Source organism: Danio rerio, chromosome 2, assembly GCF_052040795.2.
Source record: "Danio rerio strain M-AB ecotype USA chromosome 2, GRCz13ab, whole genome shotgun sequence".
Lineage (NCBI taxonomy): Eukaryota > Metazoa > Chordata > Actinopteri > Cypriniformes > Danionidae > Danio > Danio rerio.
Genome location: NC_141022.1, coordinates 52,906,472 through 52,931,440, shown reverse-complemented (window position 1 = coordinate 52,931,440; position 24,969 = coordinate 52,906,472). Strand labels below are relative to the sequence as shown.

At 38.4% G+C, this 24,969-nt stretch overlaps 2 protein-coding genes across 20 annotated transcripts in view; one reads left to right on the top strand and one right to left on the bottom strand.

The window, feature by feature from the left end:
* Positions 1-24,969, top strand: part of cactin — a 465,667-nt gene that overhangs the window by 274,576 nt on the left and 166,122 nt on the right. The window lies entirely within an intron of this gene.
* sema6ba (sema domain, transmembrane domain (TM), and cytoplasmic domain, (semaphorin) 6Ba) overlaps positions 8,790-24,969 on the bottom strand; it is a 269,128-nt gene continuing 252,948 nt past the window's right edge. For 6 of the 19 annotated variants that reach the window (XR_015477843.1, XR_015477840.1, XR_015477844.1 and 3 more), the window contains 2 exons: positions 13,508-16,907; positions 13,091-13,353 (listed from right to left, as the gene is read on the bottom strand). Coding sequence is in view for 11 of the 19 variants with exons in the window: in XM_087239716.1 (XP_087095842.1) it covers positions 15,991-16,907 (917 nt within the window). In the remaining 8 variants the exon portion in view is untranslated. 19 annotated transcript variants of the gene reach the window in all.

The following is a 24,969-nucleotide window of genomic DNA, read 5'->3' as shown; positions in this document are numbered from 1 at the left end:
CCCTTCCATCACTGGGAAACAACCACACACTCTCATTCACGCACATACACTACGGCCATTTTAGCCTATGCACCTATACCGCATGTCTTAGGACTGTAGGGGAAACCGGAGAACCTGGAGGAAACCCTTATGAACACAGGGAGAACAAGCAAACTCCACACAGATTTGCCAAGTGACCCAGCCGAGGCTTGAACCAGCGATCTTCTTGCTGTGAGGCGATCGTGCTACCTACTGTGCCACTGCGACCCCCATTTTTTAGAATATACATAACGATATATTAATATGCAGTATGGTAAAGCTTCATTAAAGCACCTTTCTCAAATCAGGCCAACATAAAGCTACCATGGTTTCACAGCAGCATAGCACCCTTATATCTCCACATTACTGTTTAGGGCACCTCAGATGATTTTGTGACAGTTTTTATTCAACACTTTAAGAGATGATGTTTGACTGGCATTATGAAAAAGCCGACTGCTTATCAAAAAGTACATCCTATCTAACGGTCCACGCAGAAACGATTACACATTTGACTTATTTATATAAGACGAGTGCCCATTAAGAGGCAAAGGACACGGACGCGTCAAATTAAAGCTGCGCTGATACTAAACGCCTGATGTAATTGATATGTTGATGTGCCTAATTAACTTCCAAGTAATGATCCTTCAAAACAGCATCACTCTGGTCTTCAGCCTGCGCAGATGTTGCTATGGTGACACAGAGTTCTCCATAGCAACAGAGAGATGCTCTGTGAAATCTCAATGCTCTTTCTGTGAAACGCCATCTATTGGCCGACAGCAGCATTGACACTTGATGATCTGCAGATCTTGTTCTCTTCATTCCAGACAGTACCAGTCCAATAGTACAAAAGACAGACAAAGCTATACAAACAACACAGTATACAGTTAAAGAAAGACAGATATGCTACTATTTCATCAAAGGTGACTGATAACGCACCTCACACTCTCAGAAATAAAGGTACACAAGCTGTCACTGGGGTGGTACCTTTTCAAAAGGTACACATTTGTACTTGACGGGTCCATATTGGTACCTCAAAATTATATATTAAAGCCTACACATTTTAAGACGAACACTTTTGTACTTTTTAGGTACTAATATGTACCCTTGAGGTATTAATATGGACCTTTAGGGTACAAATTTGTACCTTTTTAAAAGGTACCACCCCAGTGACAGCTCGGGTACCTTTATTTCTGAGAGTGCAGTAAGCCTACTCACTTAAAACAGTTGGGTTAAATAATAACCCAACAGGTAACCCAATGATGGGTTGTTTTGGCACCAACCTGCTGTTGGGGGTATTTTAACCCAATCCATTGAGTTTTTGACCAGTTAAACTCCGCGGACCCGTTACCGTGACGTCATCGACTTTTGCTTTAAGATTTAAAGGGCTAGCATTGCACCAGACCCCTTTAAGTGGTTTCATTTGAAAGTGTAGAATCAATATATTATGCATATATGCATCACTTAGGTTTATTCTACTGCACAAAAGTTATTTACTCTTAAATACACAGTATTTTGGATACCCGAGCTGGGTATTTTACATTGGTTCATTTTCATATTTTTCATATGACACATGTACAAGTTATAGCTCAAATGAAAGCTCTTGCTGGTGCTCATACAGTTCTAGCATTCTTTTTACTGAATTATATTCACATATCAAACAGTTGCTGAATGAATTGCGGTGTTTCCATGGCACAGAAGTGAAAACAATACATTTATGATCAATAAGCAGCCCCAGATAGCACAGACAGCTGTCATCTCTTACCTTATGCTGTGCGCTTCAGGGCCATTTCTCCTCTGTTTTTGAGCTGATGTGCATAAGTAATCCTTTTAAATGTCTGATGTGGTCCAAACACAGTGAATTATGTTTGATCAAACATAGAATAGTGAAATATGAAACCAATGATTGGCCCCTGTGGCTTGTACAGCACCTCTCATCAGTTGGAATACAATAAATTTAGCATAGATTATGGTAAAGACATTTTTCTTTTTTCCTATGATTACAGACATGTGCAGGAACCACCAAAATTAATTACAGCACCCTAGACCACACAGAAACTAAAAGGTACACTTTAAAATTTGAGTTTATAAAAAAAAATACAAAAAGCGCCTCTTTATTTCGGTGTTTATTATAACACAGACAACATACACAGTTATTTTAAACACTTTCAATAGTGTTTTATGAAAATTCAAAGGGTTTTCTTTGAAATAACACCAAATTTTGGAGTTTACACCTTTTAAATTTGGGTTGGCAAAATCCAAGCAGAAATCCCAAAATAACAGTAGAGAGAGCAGTAAGCTTACTCACTTAAAACAGTTGGGTTAAATAATAACCAAACAGGTAACCCAATGATGGGTCGTTTTGGCACCAACCTGCTGTTGGGTTATTTTATTCCAATCCATTGAGTTTTTAAGGGTAACCCAACAATATGGATTACAAAAATAGCTAAACTGTTGGGTTATTTTGCCAAAAAGTGACTTAACAGCTCTATACTGTAATAAATGATTATGATTATTATTGTGTTGATGAGTCAGCTGGGTCCTAAAGGTGAGAATGATGGCCAAATATATCAAATATGTGTATCATTTCCTTAAAAAAAAAAAAAAGAAAAAGTGTAGAAATGAACATGAAGGAGGAGGATGCGATAGCACAGTGGCTAGTACAGTTGTCTTGCAGCAAGAAGTTTGCTGGTTTGAGCCTCTGCTGGGTCAGTTGGCATTTCTGTGTGGAGTTTGCATGTTCTCCTTGTGTTCATGTGGGTTTCGTCCAGGTGCTCCGGTTTTCCCCACAGTCAAAAGACATGTGCTGTAGGTTAATTGGGTAAACAAAATTGGCCGTAGTGTATGTTTGTGATTGAGTGTGTATGGTGGTTGCAGCTGGAAGGGCATCACTGCGTAAAACAAATGCTGAATAAGTTGGCGGTTCATTCAGCTGTAGTGACCCCAGATTAATAAAGGGACTAGGCTGAAAAGAAAATGAATGAATGAACATGGAGATAGAGAAAGCATTTTTATCCATTTATAGATGAGCTATGAAGCACGCGTTTGTATTATCAAATTAAGAGTGCTGGTGAAAAGGATATAAAAAAAGATGACACGGAGAAGTAATTTGATTAAAAAAATAACAGCAATTTTATTGCATTAGAGCCAGGGGTGGATTTTGGGGCCCTAAGCAATTCCAGCCAAAGCTCCCAAGTCCTGAAATGCACCCTTTCTACTTTTATTATTATTTATTTATATTGCAGTTTTTTTTATATCACTCAATCTTCTTTTTGACATTTTAATTTAATGCAAGCTCTACATTTTAAACGATAATTTTTCTTAAAATGAATTAACAACAAAAAATAATACATATATTTTATTTTATTTTGTAATATTATCATTACATAACATTACATTATTATAATACTATTTTTGATAGTATATTTAATAATTTTTAATTATTTAATTAACTCTCACCATACAAAATTTGGTAGAAAGCAATGTTATATATAGTGTATAGGTATAATTTATACTTCGAGATATTTATTAGGGCCCCCAGATTTCCTGAGGCCCTAAGTGGCCGCTTATTGCTTAAATCTGCCCCTGGTTAGACCCTAAATAAACTTTATAATGCAAAAACTACATTACTTACGTCAGTTAAATCAGTTGACTGTTGAAATACAACATTTTTAACCCAACTGGTTATTATTAAATAAATAACCCAACAAAGGCTAAAAATAACACAACAAAGCACCAACTATTTAACCCAACTGGTTGAGCTATTAATAAATAACCCAATAAAGGTTTGAAATAACTCAATAAAGCACTAAATATTTTAACTCAATCATTGGGTTAAATAAAAAACCCAACATTTTTTAGAGTGTAGGACTTATCAACATTATTCAGTTCAAATCATGTTCATTTCTATAGCGCTTTTACAATATAGATTGTGTCAAAGCAGCTGAACATAGATGTTCTAGTAAACTGAAACTGTGTCAGTCCAGTTTTCAGAGTTGAAGTTGAATGAGGGGTGCCACTGGGCAGCACGGGCCCTATGACAACATTTTGAGGGTGTCGAGGATGAAAGTGATGATTGGTAGGGGGTGTCGCAGACAAAAGTGAAGAGCAGGGTGTGGGGGTTGTCTGGCGAGGCTCTAATTGTATCTCTGGGTGCTCCTAAATGGTGAGGGCCCTTATAAGTCGACCCAGCAACGCCCCTGCTGAGAATTCTCCAATTGACAGATAAACTTCATCCATTTTCCTTTCAGCTTAGTCCCTTTATTAATCAGGGGTCACCACAGCGGAATGAACCAGCATATTTTTTACGCAGCGAATGCCTTTCCAGCTGCAACCCATTACTGGGAAACATCCATACATTCTCTTTCACATACATACACTATGGCCAATTTAGCTTACCCAATTCACTTATACCATGTCTTTGAACTGTGGGGGAAACCGGAGCACCTGGAGGAAACCCACACGAACACAGGGAGAACATGCAAACTCCACACAGAAACGTCAACTGACCCAGCCGAAGCTCGAACCAGCAACCTTCTTGCGCCACCGTGTAGCCTGATTTTGAAACATTGGTCTGAAAATAAATAATTTCAATATATATTTTATGTGGAGGGAAAAAAATGAAGTAAATAACAAATCGCTGTGACATGAAAAAATGACATTCATTTGTACAAATGGAGTAAAATTACTATCATTTTCACCCCATGGTCAATTCATTAATTTTCCTTCAGCTTAGTGCCCTTATTTATCAGGAGTCATGAATGAACCATCAATTTATCCAGCATATGTTTTATGCAGCGGATGCCCTTCCAGCTGCAACCTAGTACTGGGAAACACCCATACATTCTCGCATTCACACACATACACTACGGCCAATTTAGTTTATTTAATTCACTTATAGCGCACGTCTTTGGACTTTGGGGGAAACCGGAACACCCGGAGTAAACCCATGCCCTCACGGGGAGAACATGCAGACTCCACACTGACATACCAACTGACCCAGAAGGGGCTCAAACCAAATTTCTAATCAGTCAATCGCATGGCAGCAACTCAATGCATTTAGCCATGTAGACATGGTCAAGACGATTTGCTGCAGTTCAAACTAAGCATCAATATGGGGAAGAAAGGTGATTTAAGGGACTTTGAATGTTGCATGGTTGTTGGTGCCAGACGGGCTGGTCTGAGTATTTCAGAAACTGCTTATCTACTGGAATTTTCATGCACAACAATCTCTAGAGTTTACAGAGAATGGTCCGAAATAGTGAAAATATCCAGTGAGCGGCAGTTCTGTGGGCCCAAATGCCTTGTTGATGCCAGAGGAGAATGGCCTATTTCGAGCTGACAGAAAGGCAACCGTAACTCAAATAACCACTCGTTACAACCGAGATATGCAGAAGAGCATCTCTGAACACACAACACATACAAATTCGAGGTGGAATAGAAGATTGGAAAAACTTTGTCTGGTCTGCTGAGTCTCGATATCTGCTGCGACATTCAGATATTAGGGTCAGAATTTGGCGTCAACAACATGAAAACATGGATCCATCCTGCCTTGTATCAACAGTTCAGGCTGGTGGTGGTGGTGTAATGGTGTGGGGGATATTTTCTTATCCCATATCCCATATTGGTCCCATTAGTACCAATTAAGCATTGTGTCAACGCCACAGCCTACCTAAGTATTGTTGCTGAACATGTCCATCCCTTTATGACCACAGTGTACCCATCTTCTGATGGCTACTCCCAGCATGATAACGCGCCATGTCATAAAGCAGGAATCATCCCAGACTAGTTTCTTGAACATGACAAGCAGTTGACTAAACTCAAATGTCTGCCACAGTCACCAGAGCTAAATCCAATAGAGCATTTTTGGGATGTGGTGGAACGGGAGATTCACATCATGGATGTGCAGCCGACAAATCTGCAGAAACTGCATGATGCTATCATGTCAATATGGACCAAAATCTCTGAGGAATATTTCCAGTACCTTGTTGAATCTGTGCCACGAAGAATTAAGGCAGTTCTGAAGGCAATAGGGGGTCCAACCCAGTACTAGCAAGGTGTACCTAATAAAGTGGCCGGTGAGTGTAATATCTCAGAAAAAGGTACCTACTGTATATTTATCTTCAAAAGCATGACACATTTCACAGACACAAAGTTCAAACAATCAAATGTGTTTATTAGAATGATAAAATCTCCATGTTGATTGACATTTGAAAATAAGTGTCTGCTCCAGGACTGAGTCGCGTGTGTTTATGCGCGGAACTGGGTGTATAAGTGTGTACTTCTATACATGTGAGAGATTATTTAAAAACCAACAAACAAACGAAACGATTTTCACTGTATACCGTCCCCTCGACTTCTATACACGGGGACATTACATGAGCTATATACAGAGCAGCCGAGTCTCGGTAAACAACTCAACGTAACACTGATTCAGTCTTTATGTCGCCATATACACACTTAACGAAACGCCGTTCATTCAGTCCAGTTTCTTCTTCGTCTTTTGCAATAATCTGTGACAGCCTAAAAAATGCGCACAACACAAAAGCGAGAGCGAAGCATTGTATAAAAAGTCAAACACACATTATTGGCCTTGATTATTGTACAATATTGTGCTTGTTGCAGCATGATCAAACGTGAAGACCTTTCGGTTATGACAGCAAGTGCTTATACTGTAGAGAGGGGAAGAAAATCATTGAAATACATTCACAGCACATTCTGCACTTCCCTCCGACAATAATAGACTAGAATTAACACTGCGTGAAAAAGTCAATGTCACTCAAAATCACTTTGAGCAATAAAGGCATTATAAACACAAAGAACGATATTGTGAGGGGCAAAGCCATAGAAATTTAAAGCCGTTTTCATTTACGCCCAACAACTTGGTGCTACAAAGGAAATTCGTTTTAGGCACTGAATGTGGATGCTTTTACAATGAAGGCAATTTGTTTGTGTGAGTGTGTTCTTGAGACTTAAGGGAAAAAATAGAAGTAGACAAATATGTGATGTCTCCAGGCAAAACAATCATCCCAAAAAGAAATCTGATTTATGGCCATACAGAACCTGACAAAAGTCTTGTCGTTGATCTCAGTTGTAAGAGCAACAATTAATGACTTGATTACTAGTTGATCATTTGGAAAAGTGGCAGAAGGTCGATTTTTCTGATGAATCATCTGTTAAACTGAATCCCAATCATCACAAATACTGCAGAAAACCTATTGGAAACTGCATGGACCCAAGATTCTCAGAGAAATCAGTCAAGTCTGGTGAAGGAAAAATCATGGTTTGAGGTTACATTCAGTATGGGGTTGTGGGAGAGATCTGCAGAGTGGATGGCAACATCAAAGGTCTGAGATATTATGATACTTGTGCTGCCCATCACAGGAGAGGGCAAATTCTTCAGCAGGATAGCGCTCCTTCTTATACTTCAGCCTCCACATCACATCAGTTCCTGAAAGCTAAAAAGGTCAAGGTGCTCCAGGACTGGCCAGCTCAGTCACCAGAAATAAACATTATTGAGCATGTCTGAAGTAAGATGAAGGAAGAGGCATTGAAGATGAAACCAAAGAATCTTAATGAACTCTGTGAGTCCTGCAGGAACGTTTTCTTTGCCATTCCAGATGACTTTATTAATAAGTTATTGGAGTCATTGCAGAGATGTATGGATGCAGTCCTCCAAGCTCATGGAACTCATACACGATATTCATTCTGTTTCAACTGCACCAAAACTTTATATTCTATACTGGACATTATTTCTGTTAAGTGATAAGACTTTTGTCTAAGCAAAGTCAAACCTTACTATCGTAATTAAATAATGAAAAATAAAGGCATCATATTTTATTTTGGTAAAATAAGTGTAACCTAGAGGCCTTTGCCTTTCATATAAGCCACTTCTGATAGTGAAGTTATTATTTGTTGTTCCTAAAACTTGAATAGACGACAAAACTTTTGTCTGGTAGTGTATGTGCAAATTACATAAATGATATACAAGTCCATGATGGTTTTCTTGTGTACAAAAACAGCTGTTTACGTATATATTTTTACAACCATTGGAATTACAAATACACACATATAGGTTTGAATATATATTAGCTATAAATGTATGTTCATATATGGCCATTTATCAGATTTTCATATGGGATAAAATAATGAAGTTCTTTCCTCATAAATCAGAGATATAAACTTTAGGATATACACTTAAAAAAGGATTTTTGCTGTTTGTTTAAACTGATTATTTAAAATGAGATGAAATGACACAATTCTTGAATTTCTTTTGGGATAACTTAATTGTTTATAGTTCATTCTATTTATATTTTTTATTTTAGCTTAATCTATTTGTGTTGGGACAACGTGAGTGTATTGTGTGGAACCCTGCAATTCATTCATGTTGTCCCAACACAAATCGATTAAGCTAACTTAATTGTTTTTTTTTGTTTTTTTACAAATTTAAATGAATTGAATATAAAACAGTAAAGTTCTCCCCCCCAAAATTAAGAATTGTGTTTATGCAGCTCGTTTTAAATAAGTAGTTTGAACAAGCAGCAAAGCTTTTTTGGAGTGTAGTTGAATTACAAATCAATCTGTTTGTATCTTGCAATTCTGTAATTTTAAATACAATTGCAACTTCATTTCTTGTATTTGAGACTTTATAATATATATTATAGTATAACAATTAAACATTAAACATAAAACAATTAAGTTCTCCCCCCAAAAAACAACACAGGCTCATTGTGAAATGTAAACATTTCTAAAGAGCACGATTTACGTATGGCTGCTTTTTGTTTTTAAAACTAACGGTATGGGGGTGGTATGACAGCACTGGTGCTGACAGCCTACCCCCATGTGGTAAGCTTATCCGCTGTTTAGAGAGTGCTTAGGGCGGGTCAATCAGTGCTTTTGACAACACTGTTGGTTGGGTTTAGGGAAGGCGGTGGGCGGGTCAATTGGTGCCTTTGAAAACAATATTAGTTGGGTTTAGGGAAAGTGATAGGCGGGTCAATTGGTGATTTTGAAAATACTGTCGGTTGGGTTTAGGGAAGGCGGTAATCGGTTCAATCAGTGTTTTTAAAAAACACTATCGTTTGGGTTAAGGGAAGGCGGTGGGTGGGTCAATCAGTGGATAATTCAATAGGTGCTTTTGAAAGCAATGTCGGTTGGGTTTAGGGAAAGCAGTGGGCCGGTCAATCTGTAATTTTGAAAACACTGTCAGTTGGGTTTAGGGAAGGCAGTGGATAGGTCAATAGGTGTTTTTAAAAACACTATCTGTTGGGTTTAGGAAAGGGGAATTAGTCGGTCGGTCAGTCATTCAGTCGACAGCAGCCTCTGCTGGATTTTTGCGAGAAAAGCAGGCGTGAATGACACTTGTGGGAGACATTTGAGATCTGAAAAGGTGTACACACCCAGCAAGCATTTTTTGTTTTTAAAAGATGTCTAATTGATCTCTAATAGACATCTAAAGGTAGTCGTCTTGGCTAAAACAAGGCTAAATTTGGGCTGTCAGTGAAAATCTAATAGACGTCTATGAATAAGCCAAAACTTGACTAGTCATCAAATAAACAGAAATGATCGACTACACATATAAACTACTAATCTGTCTATGTGACGACTAGTCTAGTTTTGGGCTATTCTTAGATTTTCTATTAGATTTTACTGACAGCCTAAGTTCAGCCTTGTTTTAACCAATGTCTACATTTAGATGTCTAATAGACATCTATTAAACACAAAACTGTTTGTTGCACAGCGGCCTCTGGTGTATTCGCGAAAACAAAAACTGCAAAAAAAATGTACCTTCTGAGATGTATTTCGCACCGTACGAAATGTATACAGGGGTAAGTATCAATAATGAGCCTGGGTTGCAAAAAACCTTACAAATTGTGTTGTTTTAACTCATTTTACGTAACTTTTTTTGAGCGAACTATTTGTTTACTATGATCACTTGGAAGAGGAAAAACACTTCACATTCGAGGTATCAGTTTATGTAGAAGCACAAACAACGTGTCTCAAATCACACTCTAAAGAAACAATTGTTTTGGCATCTGCGTAGCTTATTAGCGATTTCATGTTCTGTTGGCAAACACTTGTGAACATGGATATGGCACAACTTTTAAAACTTAATCTGCTTTTTTCTTCGCCACATGTGGTTTTCACATTAGCATACAGCGGCTTTTGCTCCTTCCTGAATTTGATTACTCGCCTCAGTGTCCTTGACCGACAGGTAGGCGTCTATATCCTTGCATTTCCTGATCTATTTCCTGTGCTCTGGATCCCATTTCCTGCCTGGTGTATCTTCAGTGCTGAAGAGAGAAGACATAAATACGTACACACAGTAATTTAAACACACACACAGAGCCAGCGCAATCAGCCCTGACTCTCCTTTCAGTTGGATTTATGAGCTAATCAATGCTCAAGCGGCCGTAGCACATGACTGCAGGAGTGTGTGTTTTCTCAGCGCATCGGCTGTGGAAACCGCATGCTCTTTAGGAGAGATGCTTAAGTGATGCACGTGCTTTTAATAAGAGAGCTATTGCAGGTGCACGAGGACCGTTATTAAACGCATTCCTGTGAACTCAAGTGTGTGTGGCAGCTCATATAGTCAGACATCTGCTTTCAATATCTCACACACTGATGCTATTAGATGTTTCATGACAAAGCTTGCCTATATGGAGTCAGACATTTGTGTGTGGGTCATGACCAACATGGCGAGGGAGAAGCTCTTTTCCAAACCCTAGTAAAGCCACCTTGCTATCTGCAGTCTTTGAAGTCAGAAAGAACCGGAAGTTGCAGAGTTTTTAATTTCAGTATGTTGATGTACTTCCAAGTGAAATGGAATATTGAGGAGGGGGCGGGGCAATTTTTGGCACATCATTCCCTCAGGGCAAACTAATGGTAAGAGGGGTGTGGTTAATAATATTGTGGCTGAAGCCGTTAAATTGACGCCAACATAGAAGCACTACTATCGGTCAATCCAAAGGTGGAAGCAAAAATGGTCAGATTTTGATTGAAGATTACCAAAACAAACTTTTTAAAACTTGTTAAGCCTAATTGATTGTTCAACCAAAGAGTAACAATGTGGCCTAGCTATACAAGCACTGTAAATTTGGATTTCTAACGTTTTAAAGGGTAAATTAAGCCAAAAATGAATGATTGGCCATGGTCTTTGGTGATGCATAAAACACAAGTCAGTGACGGTCAACACTTTAGTGTTCAAGAGAGCACTCAGTGATTCTATTAGATATTTCATGACAAAGCTTCCCTATATGGAGTCAGACATTTGTGTGTGGGTCATGACCAAGATGGCGAAGGAGAAGCTCTTTTCCAAACCCTAGTAAAGCCACCTTGCTATATGCAGTCTTTGAAGTCAGAAAGAACCGGAAGTTGCAGAGTTTTTATTTTCAGTATGTTGATGTACTTCCAAGTGAAATGGAAAATTGAGGAGGGGGCGGGGCAACTTTTTGCACATTATTGCCTCAGGGCAAACTAATGGTAAGAGGGGTGTGGTTAATAATATTGTGGCTGAAGCCGTTAGATTGACGCCAACATAGAAGCACTACCATCAGTCAATTTAAAGGTTGAAGCAAAAATGTTCAGATTTTGATTGAAGATAACCAAAACAAACTTTTTTGAACTTGTTAAGCCTAATTGATTGTTCAACCAAAGAGTAACAATGTGGCCTAGCTAAATAAGCACTGTAAATTTAGATTTCTAACTTTTTAAAGGGTAAATTAAGCCAAAAATGAATGTTTGGCCATGGTCTTTGGTGATGCATAAAACGCAAGTCAGTGACGGTCAACACTTGGGTGTTCAAGAGAGCACTCAGTGATTCTATTAGATGTTTCATGACAAAGCTTGCCTATATGGAGTCAGACATTTGTGTGTGGGTCATGACCAAGATGGCGAGGGAGAAGCTCTTTTCCAAACCCTAGTAAAGCCACCTTGCTATCTGCAGTCTTTGAAGTCAGACAGAACCGGAAGTTGCAGAGTTTTTAATTTCAGTATGTTCATGTACTTCCAAGTGAAATGGAAAATTGAGGAGGGGGCGGGGCAATTTTTGGCACTTTATTGCCTCAGGGAAAACTAATGGTAAGAGGGGTGTGGTTAATATTATTGTGGCTGAAGCCGTTAGATTGACGCCAACATAGAAGCACTACCATCAGTCAATCCAAAGGTGGAAGCAAAAATGGTCAGATTTTGTTTGAAGATAACCAAAACAAACTTTTTTGAACTTGTTAAGCCTAATTAATTGTTCAGCTAAAGAGTAACAATGTGGACTACCTAAATAAACACTGTAAATTTGGATTTCTCACTGTTTTAAGGGTAAATTAAGCCAAACATGAATGTTTGGCAGTGGTCTTTGGTGATGCATAAAATGGCTGTCAACACTTTGGTGTTTAACAGAACACACACTGATGCTATTAGATGTTTCATGATAAAGCTTGCCTATATGAAGTCAGACATTTGTGTGTGGGTCATGACCAACATGGCTTGGGGGAAGCCCTTTTCCAAATCCTAGTAAAGCCACCTTGCTGTCTGCTGTCTTTGAAGTCAGCGTGAACCAGAAGTTGCTGAGACCTTTATTTTAGTACATTGATGTACTTTTCAGTGAAATGGAATGTTGAATAGGGGCGGGGCTTTCTTCTTGCACATCATTCCATCATAGCAAACTAACAGTAAGAAGGGCGTGATTAAGAATATTGTGGCTGAGGCCATCAAACTGATGTAAACAAAGAAGCAAGTCAATCCAAACATGGAAGCAAAAGTGGGCAGATTCTGATTGAAGATTACCAAAACAAACTTTTTTTTTTTTAAACTTATCAAGCCTAATGAATTGTTCGAATAAAGTGTAACAATATGCAATATGGAAAATAAGCATTGTAAATTTTGGACTTCCCACAGACAAGTCAATGTCTGTCAACACTTTGGTGTTTGAAAGAACATACAGGCTAAACTAAATTAATACCTATGGCTCTTGACAACAAAGTGAGGTCTTACAGCACTTTTTCAGCAGTACAGTTTGGTCCAGTACAGTACGGTGCAGAGTAAACAAACTTTTTTTTTTTAGCTTGTTAAGCCTAATTAATTGTTCAACTAAAGAGTAACAATGTGGATTAGCAAAATAAACATTGAACAATTGGATTTCTCACTCTTTAAAGGGTAACTTAAGCCAAAAATTTGGCTGTGGTATTTGGGGTCGCACAAAGTGCTAGTTAATGACTGTCAACACTTTGGTGGTCAATAGAACATTCATTTTCCATCAGCTTAGTCTTTAGTTCAGATATTGCCACAGCGGAATGAACCGCCAACTATTCCAGAGTATGTTTTAAACTGCGAATGTCCTTCCAGCTGCAACCCAGTATTGGGAAACACCGATACACACTCATTCACAAAATTTAGTTCAACCAATTCACCTAAAGCGCATTTGGAGGAAACCGGAGCACCCGGAGGAAACCCACGCAAACATGGGGAGAACGTGCAAACTTCACACAAAAATGACAACTGGTCCAGCTAGGACTCGAACCAGTCACCTTCTTATTGTGAGGCGACAGCGTTAACCAGTGAGCCACTGTGCCGCCCTCAAAAGCTAGTCTTTTGGGATGTTGAGAAGTGTCCCTGTTGTCATCCATTGTGACACACTGCACTAGATAAAACAATCATCCTGACAACCCATTGTCATTTTACGCATCACCACGACACCCTTTGTCAAACAGATCCTGCCAAAATCAGGATGATATTGTGTAGTTTAAATAATAAATGTAAACTCAGTATGCCATCTTGGATGAAACTGTCATGAAAGTTTTCCACTCTGCCTCTCACTTATGTGAAGTCTGAATTGAGGGCTGATGTAATACTGAGGTAAAGCCTTCCCGTAGCTCCACCAAAGTCATGTGTTTGAGTCCCGGCGAATACACAAACTGATAAAATGAATACCTTATGTGCAGCGTAATTCACTTCGGATAAAATCGCCGGCTGAATGCAAACGCTCAGTCGAGATTTGGCAAGGAAGAACCATTTTTCTGCTTGCTGCTTTGAACAGCCTTGAACAGATAGGCAGCTCTAGGGTTTGGAATGGAGCCAGAGAGTGTTTGGGTGTACATTTGATTATGTTGCTATTCTGATAGGAGGACACAATTTCTTGGTTTTCACTTTGACCATTTCCAGGTAAAGAATATGACTGGAGTAATGCGATCCGCTGTTGACGCAGAGTTTTCAAAAGGACTACTATACGACTTAAAATACAAAACAATAAATACAAAAAAGTAGGGAAATACCTTATGATGTGCATGGGACAAGCAAAAAGATTGGTTACTTCACAGACAAACACATTCAATAACATAGCTGGCGTTCACATCTCTTGACTTCGTAGTACCTTCAGTATTCGCTTCATGATTTCCTCTTTCCCTTTTCATTTGTCCTCTTTCAGAGTCCAGGAGAAACAAAATCTGAAATGTCATCTCAGAGTCCAAGAATCTTCAAGACAGAGTCTCAAATTGTGTCTTTCTAGAAAACAGTGGGTATTTTCACCTCAGTTCTGTCTTCAATGTTACGCATTACATATTGTGTAAAAAATTCCCTGTACAAAAAAGAAGAAACCAAAAAAAAGAAAAAAGACTTGGAATCCAGCATGTTCAGAAGTTCTCAGAGAGCTCTGTTTCTCTGATCAAACTCACGGAGCTACACAGAACACATAAACTCATGTGGTTGAGGCCATGAAATCCATCCGACCAAAATCTTTTCTCTCTCTGTTTCTCTTACTATCTCTCTGTAAGTCTGAAATATGGGCTAAGGTAATACTGAGGTAAAGGCCTCAGCTCACTCAACAGAAACAAAAATCACAAACACAAAAGGTTTTTGTGTTTTAAATCCATATGTTTTGGTCAAAGCAAAGCATCAGAGCAAGTAGTGTACCGCGAATCTTGTGAAGTGAACCATGGGGCCCCGCCCAAGTGTAGAGATGTCACGCACAAGCATTGGTAATGGAAAAAATATCACCGGTGGAAACAGAGAGTGATGTTTTTTGGGGGACACTCTCTATAATCTGCTTCTCTTTAATTTCCCATTTAATATGCTGAAAGAGTTGTAGTACTCAAATCCAAGACCATATTTTCAAGAGCGTTTCGACCTGGACATAGAAATATGGTCTTGCACTCAGATTTGAGAAAGTCTGGTCTAATTTTGGAAGCAAGTACTACAACACCACTATGCATGTTATTTAGAAAACAAGTTTGTGAGGCATAAAAGGGAGAGAAGCAATTCCAATGAAGGTTCTAGAGTACAGTAACACTCCAAATCTTTCTTTCTGAGCACTTGATCTGTCCAAATCTACCTTCTAAAGTATTTGGACTGATGGCAATTGAGTGTCCTTTATGCCAGTGATCTGAACACTTTGAGCTTTGAGTTTGGTATTGACCGGAATCAGATCTGACTGACCTCTAGATTCTGTTCCAGATCCTCTTCTTGTGACAAGATGATCTATCCAGTGATGCAAATCTATCCGTATGCCAGTAATCAGAGAACTTTGAGTTTTTATGACCAGACTGACCACTGTTTGCTACTGAGTCATTACTCCAACGAATGGTTTGGTTTTTACTCATATTCGGAGATAACAACTGTCCCAATTCCTGAATAAAATGCTGCCTTTCTATCAAACTTAGAGAGTCTAGGTGTGAACAGATTCAAGGATAGATAGTCTTCAAGTGTCTTCCGCTTCTTTCCTCCATCTGATAAGATGTGATAAAGTTTAAAGCAATTGTTTCCACTTGAATTGACTGCTCTTCTTGTAGTCAGAGAGGTTCACGTTGGCTTATCCTCCTGCAAGAAGTTTCAGACAAATGCGGAAAGGATGACAAGCGAGTAAGAAAGGAAAGAAAGACAGAGAGAGACTTTCTGTGGTGGGCCAGGTTGCGCTCCGCAGTTCACATGAGGTTTCATCCGCTCACGTTTCCACAATTAAATGCTCTTTACCTTCTTTTTCCCCTTTGTTCACTGGCCTGTTGGCGTCCGATCGCTTCCACTCTTCCCAAGTAAGTGGCTGAAGTCCGCCAGCTCGATGAGTCCCCTAGAACCGTGGAGCACGGAGCGGGTCAGTCCTGCAGGATGCTGAGAGGCAGGGGTGTAGTGGTGGCCTGTTGGAGGTATGCCATGACTGCTGAAGATGTAGCCCTCATGGGTCCAGCGAAGAGGCTCTCCGCTGTACTCTATCTGGGTGCTGGGGGCTGAAACCACTCTCCGTCGGTCAGGGGAGTCTTGTGGAGTCATGGGGTAGTTATATTCACCGGCTGACTTGCGAAGAAGAGTACCTGGGCGTATTCCCTGATCCCGGTACTTGGAGAGGGAGACATACCTTTGGCGGTCAATACCAGTCTCGATGGCTTCCTCATGGCGTCGGCCGGTTCCTTGTAGGAGTTTAGAGCTGAGATAAAGGGTGGATGGTGGAGGTGGACATTGGGTTCCCACTGAGCTCAGGAAGGTCTGACTTTGATCCCAACTGGATCCAGAATCAGACAGGCGGAGCCCACGCTTCTGCTGCAGAGGAGTTTGCTCTGGTGTGGGAAGTAGACCTGGGTCTAAATCACCAGCTTTCACCCACCCATTAGGCATGACGAAAAGCGTCTCACCCTGTGATCTTGGCCGGTCTGTGCCACTGTGTCGGGATACGCTCATTACAGAGCCGCTTCTGCTTTGTCCCATCATGCAACGTTCCTTCTCACTCTTCCGCTGAATACTGGACGACGGAGTGTTGCTGTGAGAACGATGACGGTGTTTTTGACCCATGATCCAGCACACTGCTAAACCTGAGAGTGCTGCCCCGGTGGAGAATGCAGAGACTGCAGCAACAACCAGCAGGTTCAAGGTGACAAGGCTTTCGGGCTCATCCATGAAACTCTCACGTAACAGACCTGCAAAAAGAGAGTATTACATATTAGTATTTCCAAATTTGGAACTTATCACTTGTGAGCAAGTTTGGCCAGGATGCTGAGGACACATCCCTACTCTTTAAGAAGGACATTCTGTGATTTTTAATGTCTACAACAGGGGTCACCAACCTTTATGAAACTGAGAGCTACTTCTTGGGTACCGATTAATGTGGAGGGCTACCAGTTTGATAAACACTTCTCACATAACAAATTTGCTCAATTTACTTTTAATTATACTTAATGGTTAATGATTCTCACAAAAGTTATCAACAATGATTTAACAGGGTAAGAAATACCCTGTATTTAATGTATAAATGTGCAACACTTTATTTTTATATATCTCTGCAAATATTTAAATTTTTAAATGATTACTTCTATATTAGATGAAGCTTACTGGTAAGTGGCGCTATAGTGAGCTATTTTTCGAACAGGCCTGTGGGCAACACATGTGATCCTTGCCCGCGGGCACCATGTTGGTGACCCCTGGTCTACAAAGAGACAGGACGTCATTTTAACGTCTCATCTGAAGGACAGTGCTCACTGACAGTCCCTTATAACTATATAGTGGGGCATTTGGACCCACACAGGCTGCAGTTTGAGCACCCCCTGCTGCTTACTAACACCTCTTCTAGCAATAACCTAATTTTTCCAATGTGGTATCCCAGCCAGGTTCTAACCAATCACAATAATGCATATCTTCAGTGGGGAATCATGTCAGAGCTGCATAGAGCTAGCTTCTGGCTTTACTATGGGGGCTTTCAAATGCTTGATTCGGACTAGCCAGGGAACATTTTATAGTGTGCAATTATTTTTAGGGAAACACACGGCTAAAGTAGTTCCAGACAGGTTTTTCACTGCATCACACTTCTATATCACTACTCTGAATAATTTCAGTCACTTCATAGCCTACATGAGTCAAAAATCAAAACACAATGCTATAGATAAGATGTATAAGAAACTAGTCATATGCACAGAAGTAGTTTGAGGACTTGACAAATGTCTTAAAATGCAACATTTGATCAATGTATTTTGTTGCGGTAATTGCAAGTCCACAAAGCATCTGTAGGAATACTAAAAACAAAGTAACATCTACAAATATTGACACATTCAAGCTCTGGGTGACAAACCGTTTAAAAACACTGACATTTGAAGGGTTTACAAAAGCATCAAAGAAGCTCATCGTGACTTATGAAGCACTGTGCAATTGATTTATTGAGTTTGTGTGCATTACAGCCACGACAATCGATTAGAAAACAAGAGACTGTTGACTATAATCTCTCCTAATTCAATAGAGTAGATACAGTGTATGTATTAGTAGACCCAGTAAGGGACTCTTGTTAGAAACCTCAAACATGCAAACACAGCATGTCCATAAAAAACCTGCGCAATTCAACTCTATAATGAAGCATAAGTACATATGAGAAGCATTACAAATATTGATCTAAAGAGTTAGACAAAATCTAAACAGATCGTTGGGCAAAATCAATAGACAGCACTTCTTGGACTTGACGACTCATGCTTTTCTAATAGTTCCTCTCGGGTTTGGCGTTTGTATAACACTGGCCTTTCTCTTTCTCTTTTAACAGCATTTCTCGTCTTTTTTCTTCTGCTGTTCCCTGTGAGATGTCCTTGGTTTTAACCTCTATTTTCGCAGTCTGCTTCTCTTCCTCTATTATCTCCTTTCTTGGCTTTCTTCTCGCTGACTATCTCTCCTCTAGCTTTGCCGTTTATGTGTGTGGGCTGTTAACCGACTCAGAAATGAGAAGCTGTCAGACTCTACTGTACGTCTACCTCAGTATTCAAACCAGCAAATGTGTTGACAGTAAGAGAATTTTTTTAAGAATCGTTCACCCATATAGGAAAATTCTGTCATCTTTTACTTTGCCAAGTGTCAGTGCAAAAGATTTTCTTTCTACTGTAGGCCACAGAAGGAGATGCTCAGGATGCTGTTTGTGTAAAATGTTGATGGTTTGGTGGCATTTGGTGGTTATAAATGAACATATTTAATGTGCAATCAAAGAATACTATGATATGTCAGCCTGATCTCATGAGGAAATGTAACTATTTTACATATTGTAAGTTTAGTAGTTAATTTGTAAGAATTCGTATAAGTTCAGTCGCAAAAAAATGTATAATTTTAAAAAGGAGGCGTGGCACCAAACTCCACCCCAAAACCCAACCGCCATTGGGGATGAGCAAACCGTACTAAACTGTACACACGAGGTTGCACATATTTATAAGGACACAAATATTTTACGTTTTGTCAGTTTAGTGGCTATTTCATTTGAATTCGTATCAGTTCAGTCATATGAAAATTCATGATTTTCAAAAGGAGGCATGGCACCAAACCCCATCCCTAAACACAACCGTCAATAGGGGATGAGCAAATTGTACACGAAATCATACACATTCAAGAGAAAAAGTAACTATTTTACGTTTTGTCGGTTTAGTGGCTATTTTGCATGAATTCGTAAGAGTTCAGTTGAACAAAAATTCACGATTTTTAAAAAGAGGCGGGGCACCAAACACCACCTCTAAACACAACCGTCAGTGGGGGATGAGCAACATTTACTAAATTGTCGCATGACATCGTACGAATTCATGAGAATCCTTAATTATTTTACTTTTTTTTTTTATATATATTTTACCTTTTGTGAGTTTAGTGGCTATTTTGTACAAATTTGTACGAGTTCAGTTGTACAAAAAATCATCATTTTTAAAAGGAAGCATGGCACTAAACACCACCCCTAAACACAACTGTCAATGAGGGATGAGCAAATTGTACCAAATTGTATGCATGAGATTGTATAAATTTACGAAAAAATTTAACTATTTTTATGTTTTTTCTGTTCAGCTGTACAAAAATTTACGATTTCAAAAAAAGAGGCATGGCACTTAACACAGCCCCTAAACACAACCATCATTAGGGAATGAGGAAACCATATTAAATTGTCGCATGAGACTGTATGTATTAACATGGAAACAACTATTTTACGTTTTGTAGGTTAAGTGACTATTTCGTATGAATTTGTATGACTTCAGTTGTACAAAAACATATGTTTTTTTTAAGAGGCGGGGCACCAAACTCCACCCCTAAATATAACCGTCAATGGGGGATGAGCAAATTGTACTAAATTGTATGCATGAGATTGTACTAATAAACGAGAATACTTAATTTATTAAAATTTTTGTCAGTTTAGTTCAGTTGTACAAAAATTTTCAATTTTTTAAAGGAGGCATGACCCCACACCACTCCTAAGCACAACCATAAATGGGGCATGAGCAAATTATAATAAATTGTAGACACGTTCGAACTAATTTACACACACACAAAAAAAAAACTATTTTATGTCTTGTGAGTTTAGTGGCTATTTTGTACGAATACGTAGTTCAGTCGTACAAAAATGTAAAATTTTTAAAAAGAGGCGTGGCACCAAACCCCACCCCTAAACACAATCGTCAATAGGGGATGACTAAACAGTACGCATGAGATCGTACGAATTCACAAGAAAACTTAACTAACTTGTATGAGTTCAGTCGTTTGAAAATGTATGAATTTTAAAAGAAGGCGTGGCCCAACTCAACCGTGATTGGGGGATGAACAAATCATACTAAATTGTACACATGAGATCATTCAAAATGATACAATTTAGCCACTAAGTCAAAAAGTTACGAATTGCTGTGAGATTGTGTTGGATATTCCCATAATAGTTGTATCTAAAAGATAATATTACCACAAACATATAGGAAAACATACACAACCCCACTTTTCTGCTTTCTTATTCCTGCATTCTCTCTCAGTCATTTTCTTTGTGTTTTCTGCCATTAAAGTGGTTGTAGTCTCAGCTGGGAATCTCAGCTCTTTTATTGCATTTGTTCATTGTAACAGCAGGAGTCGGCTGCACACATCACACTCAACAACTCAAGCCTTTTCTTAATATTGCTTTTCCTTTGAACAAACCTAAAAACTAAAATACTGCTATGAAATTGCTTGTAATGTGTGTGTCCTCAAGGGTGTAGCAATCATTTCAAAGAGAGCGAAAGCAAGAGAGAGGAAGAAATATTCTGATCATTAAACGTTTTTCTTGGTCTTTGTATTTGTAGCATATTTTAATTGTCAGTCATAGCGTGGGCCAAATTGGTATATATGTCTTGTTGATAACTGCACACACTTTAATAAATGAATATAACACTATATACATCACATACACATGCATGTTGATGTTTTAAATGCAAATGCTTATTATTATTATAAAGAGATCTGCAAAAAAATCACTTCTTTTTCTCTTCTTTTTTCGGCATTGAGTATCTAACCCATGTCAGGCTGAATATGACTGAACAGATCTAGACAAGTGGACAGCTGACCAGCAGACTGGAGCTGTTTCTGCAGCACTGCTGAGTTTAAAAGAGCTCATGACAGGCTGATTCACATCTCAAAACTGACTTACACTGGATCCAGACGATGGCCATTTTATAGCTGCATCTCTCCGGGCTGATGTTTCAGTTGTATTATGGATGCGCCCAAATTTCTCTCTATCTATTCAATTAGCTCCCATTTGCCTCTTGATGTTGGGGTTAATTTTATTCTCAATGTTAATTGTGTTCCTTCATTTCCACTGTCTGTAAATGCATCCCTTTGCCTCCAGCTTTATGCTGAATATTAATTCAAAGTAAGTAAACAAACTCTTACTGCTGCAAGGAACACCATATCCAGGATGTTTATGCTGGTCTAGTGCTGTTTGTTGGTCTGGATGACCTTCATTAATTATTGATAATATAACTTAAATCTATCTATCTATTTATTTATTTATTTATTTAATAAAATACCCCCCCCCCCCACCACCACCCTTCAATAATTATCGCTTTTATTGAACATTCATCTCTTGAAACATAAGGAACCATAAAATGAATAAAATAATGGTCCACTAGTTAATGTTAGTTAATTTATATAATAACATGAACAAACAATTAGTAATACATTTATTACTGTATTGCATCATCTGTGTTAATGTTAGTAAATGTTATTAAATGTTATTTAAGTAAAATAATATTAGTTCATGTTAACTCACTGTGCGTTAGCTAATGGTAACTAGCACAACTTTGGACTTTAATAATGCATTAATTGATGTTAAAATATGATTAATGCATGTTCTCCACATGTTGGCGTGGGTTCCTCTGGGTGCTTCGGTTTCCCCCACAAGTCCAAAAACATGTGGTATAGGTGAACTGGGTAAGCTAGAATGGTCCGTAGTTTATGTGTGTGAATGAGTGTGTATGGGTGTTTCCCAGTGATGGGTAGCAGCTGGAAGGATATCCGCTGTTTAAAACATATGCTGGATAAGTTGGCGATTCATTCCGCAGTGGCGACCTCATGAATGTAAATACTAATTACTTATTTTATAACCTCGTGATATTTTTTATTTTTGTGCTGATAGTCTGACTTGAATAAATTAGTTATGGTCTTATTCTGCATCCGTAATTCTACCCAAACCTACACCCAAGTTCTACTTTAGTAACTATTAATAAACAGCTACTTAGTAGTCTGTTAAGCTAGTTGTGGTAGTTATTGGTTTGTAAATACCGTGAATTGTGATCTAAACGACACCGGACAACAGCTCATCAAACTGGGCTCGGCTCAGTGGGAAGCACTGCTGAAAGCCTCCATCATCCAGGTATAGTTATTGGAAGAGTTGATGAACTCACAAAGCTGGGTGCACCTTTGAAATCAGTATCTAGTGAACTCCGGATGACTCTATGCTGTTTTTCAACCTTCTTAAAGGGCATGAGGCACAGCTACTCTCTCAATAAAATCCATGGGTAACACTTTAGAATAACTATCCGTTATAACTAGTTAATAGTCTATTTATAAACTGTTAGTTAATAAGTTATAAATGACTTATTAAATAAAAGTTAACAGTTTGTTAATTATTTATAACTGTGCCTTATATATGGCCAACAGATAACTTACAAGCTGTTAGTTAATAAGTTATAAATGACTTGTTAACTCTATTTTAATGATTTAGAACTATACCTAATATATTAGTAATAGATCATGTACAAGCTGTTAGTAAATTACTCACTAAAGACTTGTTAAGTATCAGTTAATAGTTTATATATGTTATAGGGACGTAATTCTAGTTGCAACTATTCTTCATTTATAAACTGTTAGTAAATGAGAAATAGTTGCAACTTAAGAATAACGTCCCAATAACATAAATAAGCTAATAACAAACACTTAACTAATATATTAACTCACCCTTTACAGATCAGTTGTTCATATTTGTTTACTATCTAATAGTACCAGTGAAACTTTTGAATAACTTTTCTAATAAAAGAAATGTTATTTATTTATTGTTACTAGTTAATGGACTTTTAACTAGTTATATCGGATAGTTATCCTAAAGTGTTACCAACCCAGGTCAGCCATTTAGCAACAAAGCTAGAGTCACCGGGCAAACAGAAGGCGAATCTGCATCTATTGTGAAGTGAATTTGACGTGTGAATGAAGCAAGTTAACTCAAAATGTTCATGCGTCTATTTCCGCACGATTTGTTCGTTTGTTCTGCTTCTGGTGTAAACAAAGCATACTTGGTATTAACGGTAACACTTTACAATAAGGTTCATTAGTTAATGCATTTACTAACATGAACTAATCATGAACAACACTTGTACAGCATTTATTAATCATAATTGAACATTTACTAATGCATTAGTAACATCCAAGTCCATGCTTTTTAACATTAGTTAATGCTAACAATGAACAGCTGTATTTTCATTAACTAACAATATCTAACATCAACAAATACTGTAGTAAATTTATTATTCGTTGTTTGTTCATGTTAGTAAATACATTAATTAACATTAACTAATGAACCTTATTGTAAAGTGTGACCATATTAACGTGTGCTAAAATGACTCTTGTAATCACTTGTGTTTGAATTTCATCAAAACCTGAAAAAAGTCCCCATTTAAAATTTTAATTGAGCATCATTTACTTGCGACCATATTAAAGAAGCACATCCTAACTGTTGCAACGCGCCAACAATGTTGAGAACAATGATTTCCTGTTGTGTCGTCACCTTAGAGTTATAGGGGTCTATCTGACATTTTTGTCAAAATTGAATTTTTGATATATTTTTATTAAATGAAAAATTATTTACATTATCTACATTTTAAGACGTTTTATTTAAAAAAACAAATGTTACACACACATACTGTTTGCTATTCATTTTCTTGTCGGCTTAGTCCCTTTATTAATTGGGGGTCGCCACAGCGGAATGAACCGCCAACTTATCCAGCAAGTTTTTACGCAGCGGATGCCCTTCCAGCCGCAACCCATCTCTGGGAAACATTCACACACACACTCACACATTTCGGACAATTGAGCCTACCCAATTCACCCATACTGCATGTCTTTGGACTGTGGGAGAAACCAGAGCACCCAGAGGAAAACCACGTGAAAGCAGGGAGAACATGCAAACTTCACACATAAACGCCAACTGAGCCGAGGCTCGAACCAGCGACCCAGCGATCTTCTTGCTGTGAGGCCACAGCACTACCTACTGCGCCACTGCTTCACCCACTGTTTGCTATAGGGAATTCTAAAACTTTGAAGCTCAATATCTCAAAATAATTTAGACACAGATAGAACCTTATAATTCCAAGGTGACGATCTGTTGTAAGATAAAAATAGAAAACCACAACAGAAATTCATTGTTCTCAAAATTGTTGGCGTGCTTTTCTTAACACTACAAACCCATGGCTTTCTCTTTCTCTCCTATTCATTTAAAGTCCTTAATGTTACCTTCAGCATCCTTTAGTGTGTAAACTTGCTGTCTGAGCAGGAAAATATCTGCAAACTTACAGTACAAAGCACAGTCTACTCCAAAGGGAGATATTCTCTATATTTGTAACACTGTTTCTGAACTCCCCAAACACCTCTGTTGTAGTCAAACATCTGAATTTTCTTTTAGGAACGTGCATGACGCATTATTCAGAATTTAAATCATTTCCAGCAAAAAAAAGAGGCCGTTGTTGAATTGTG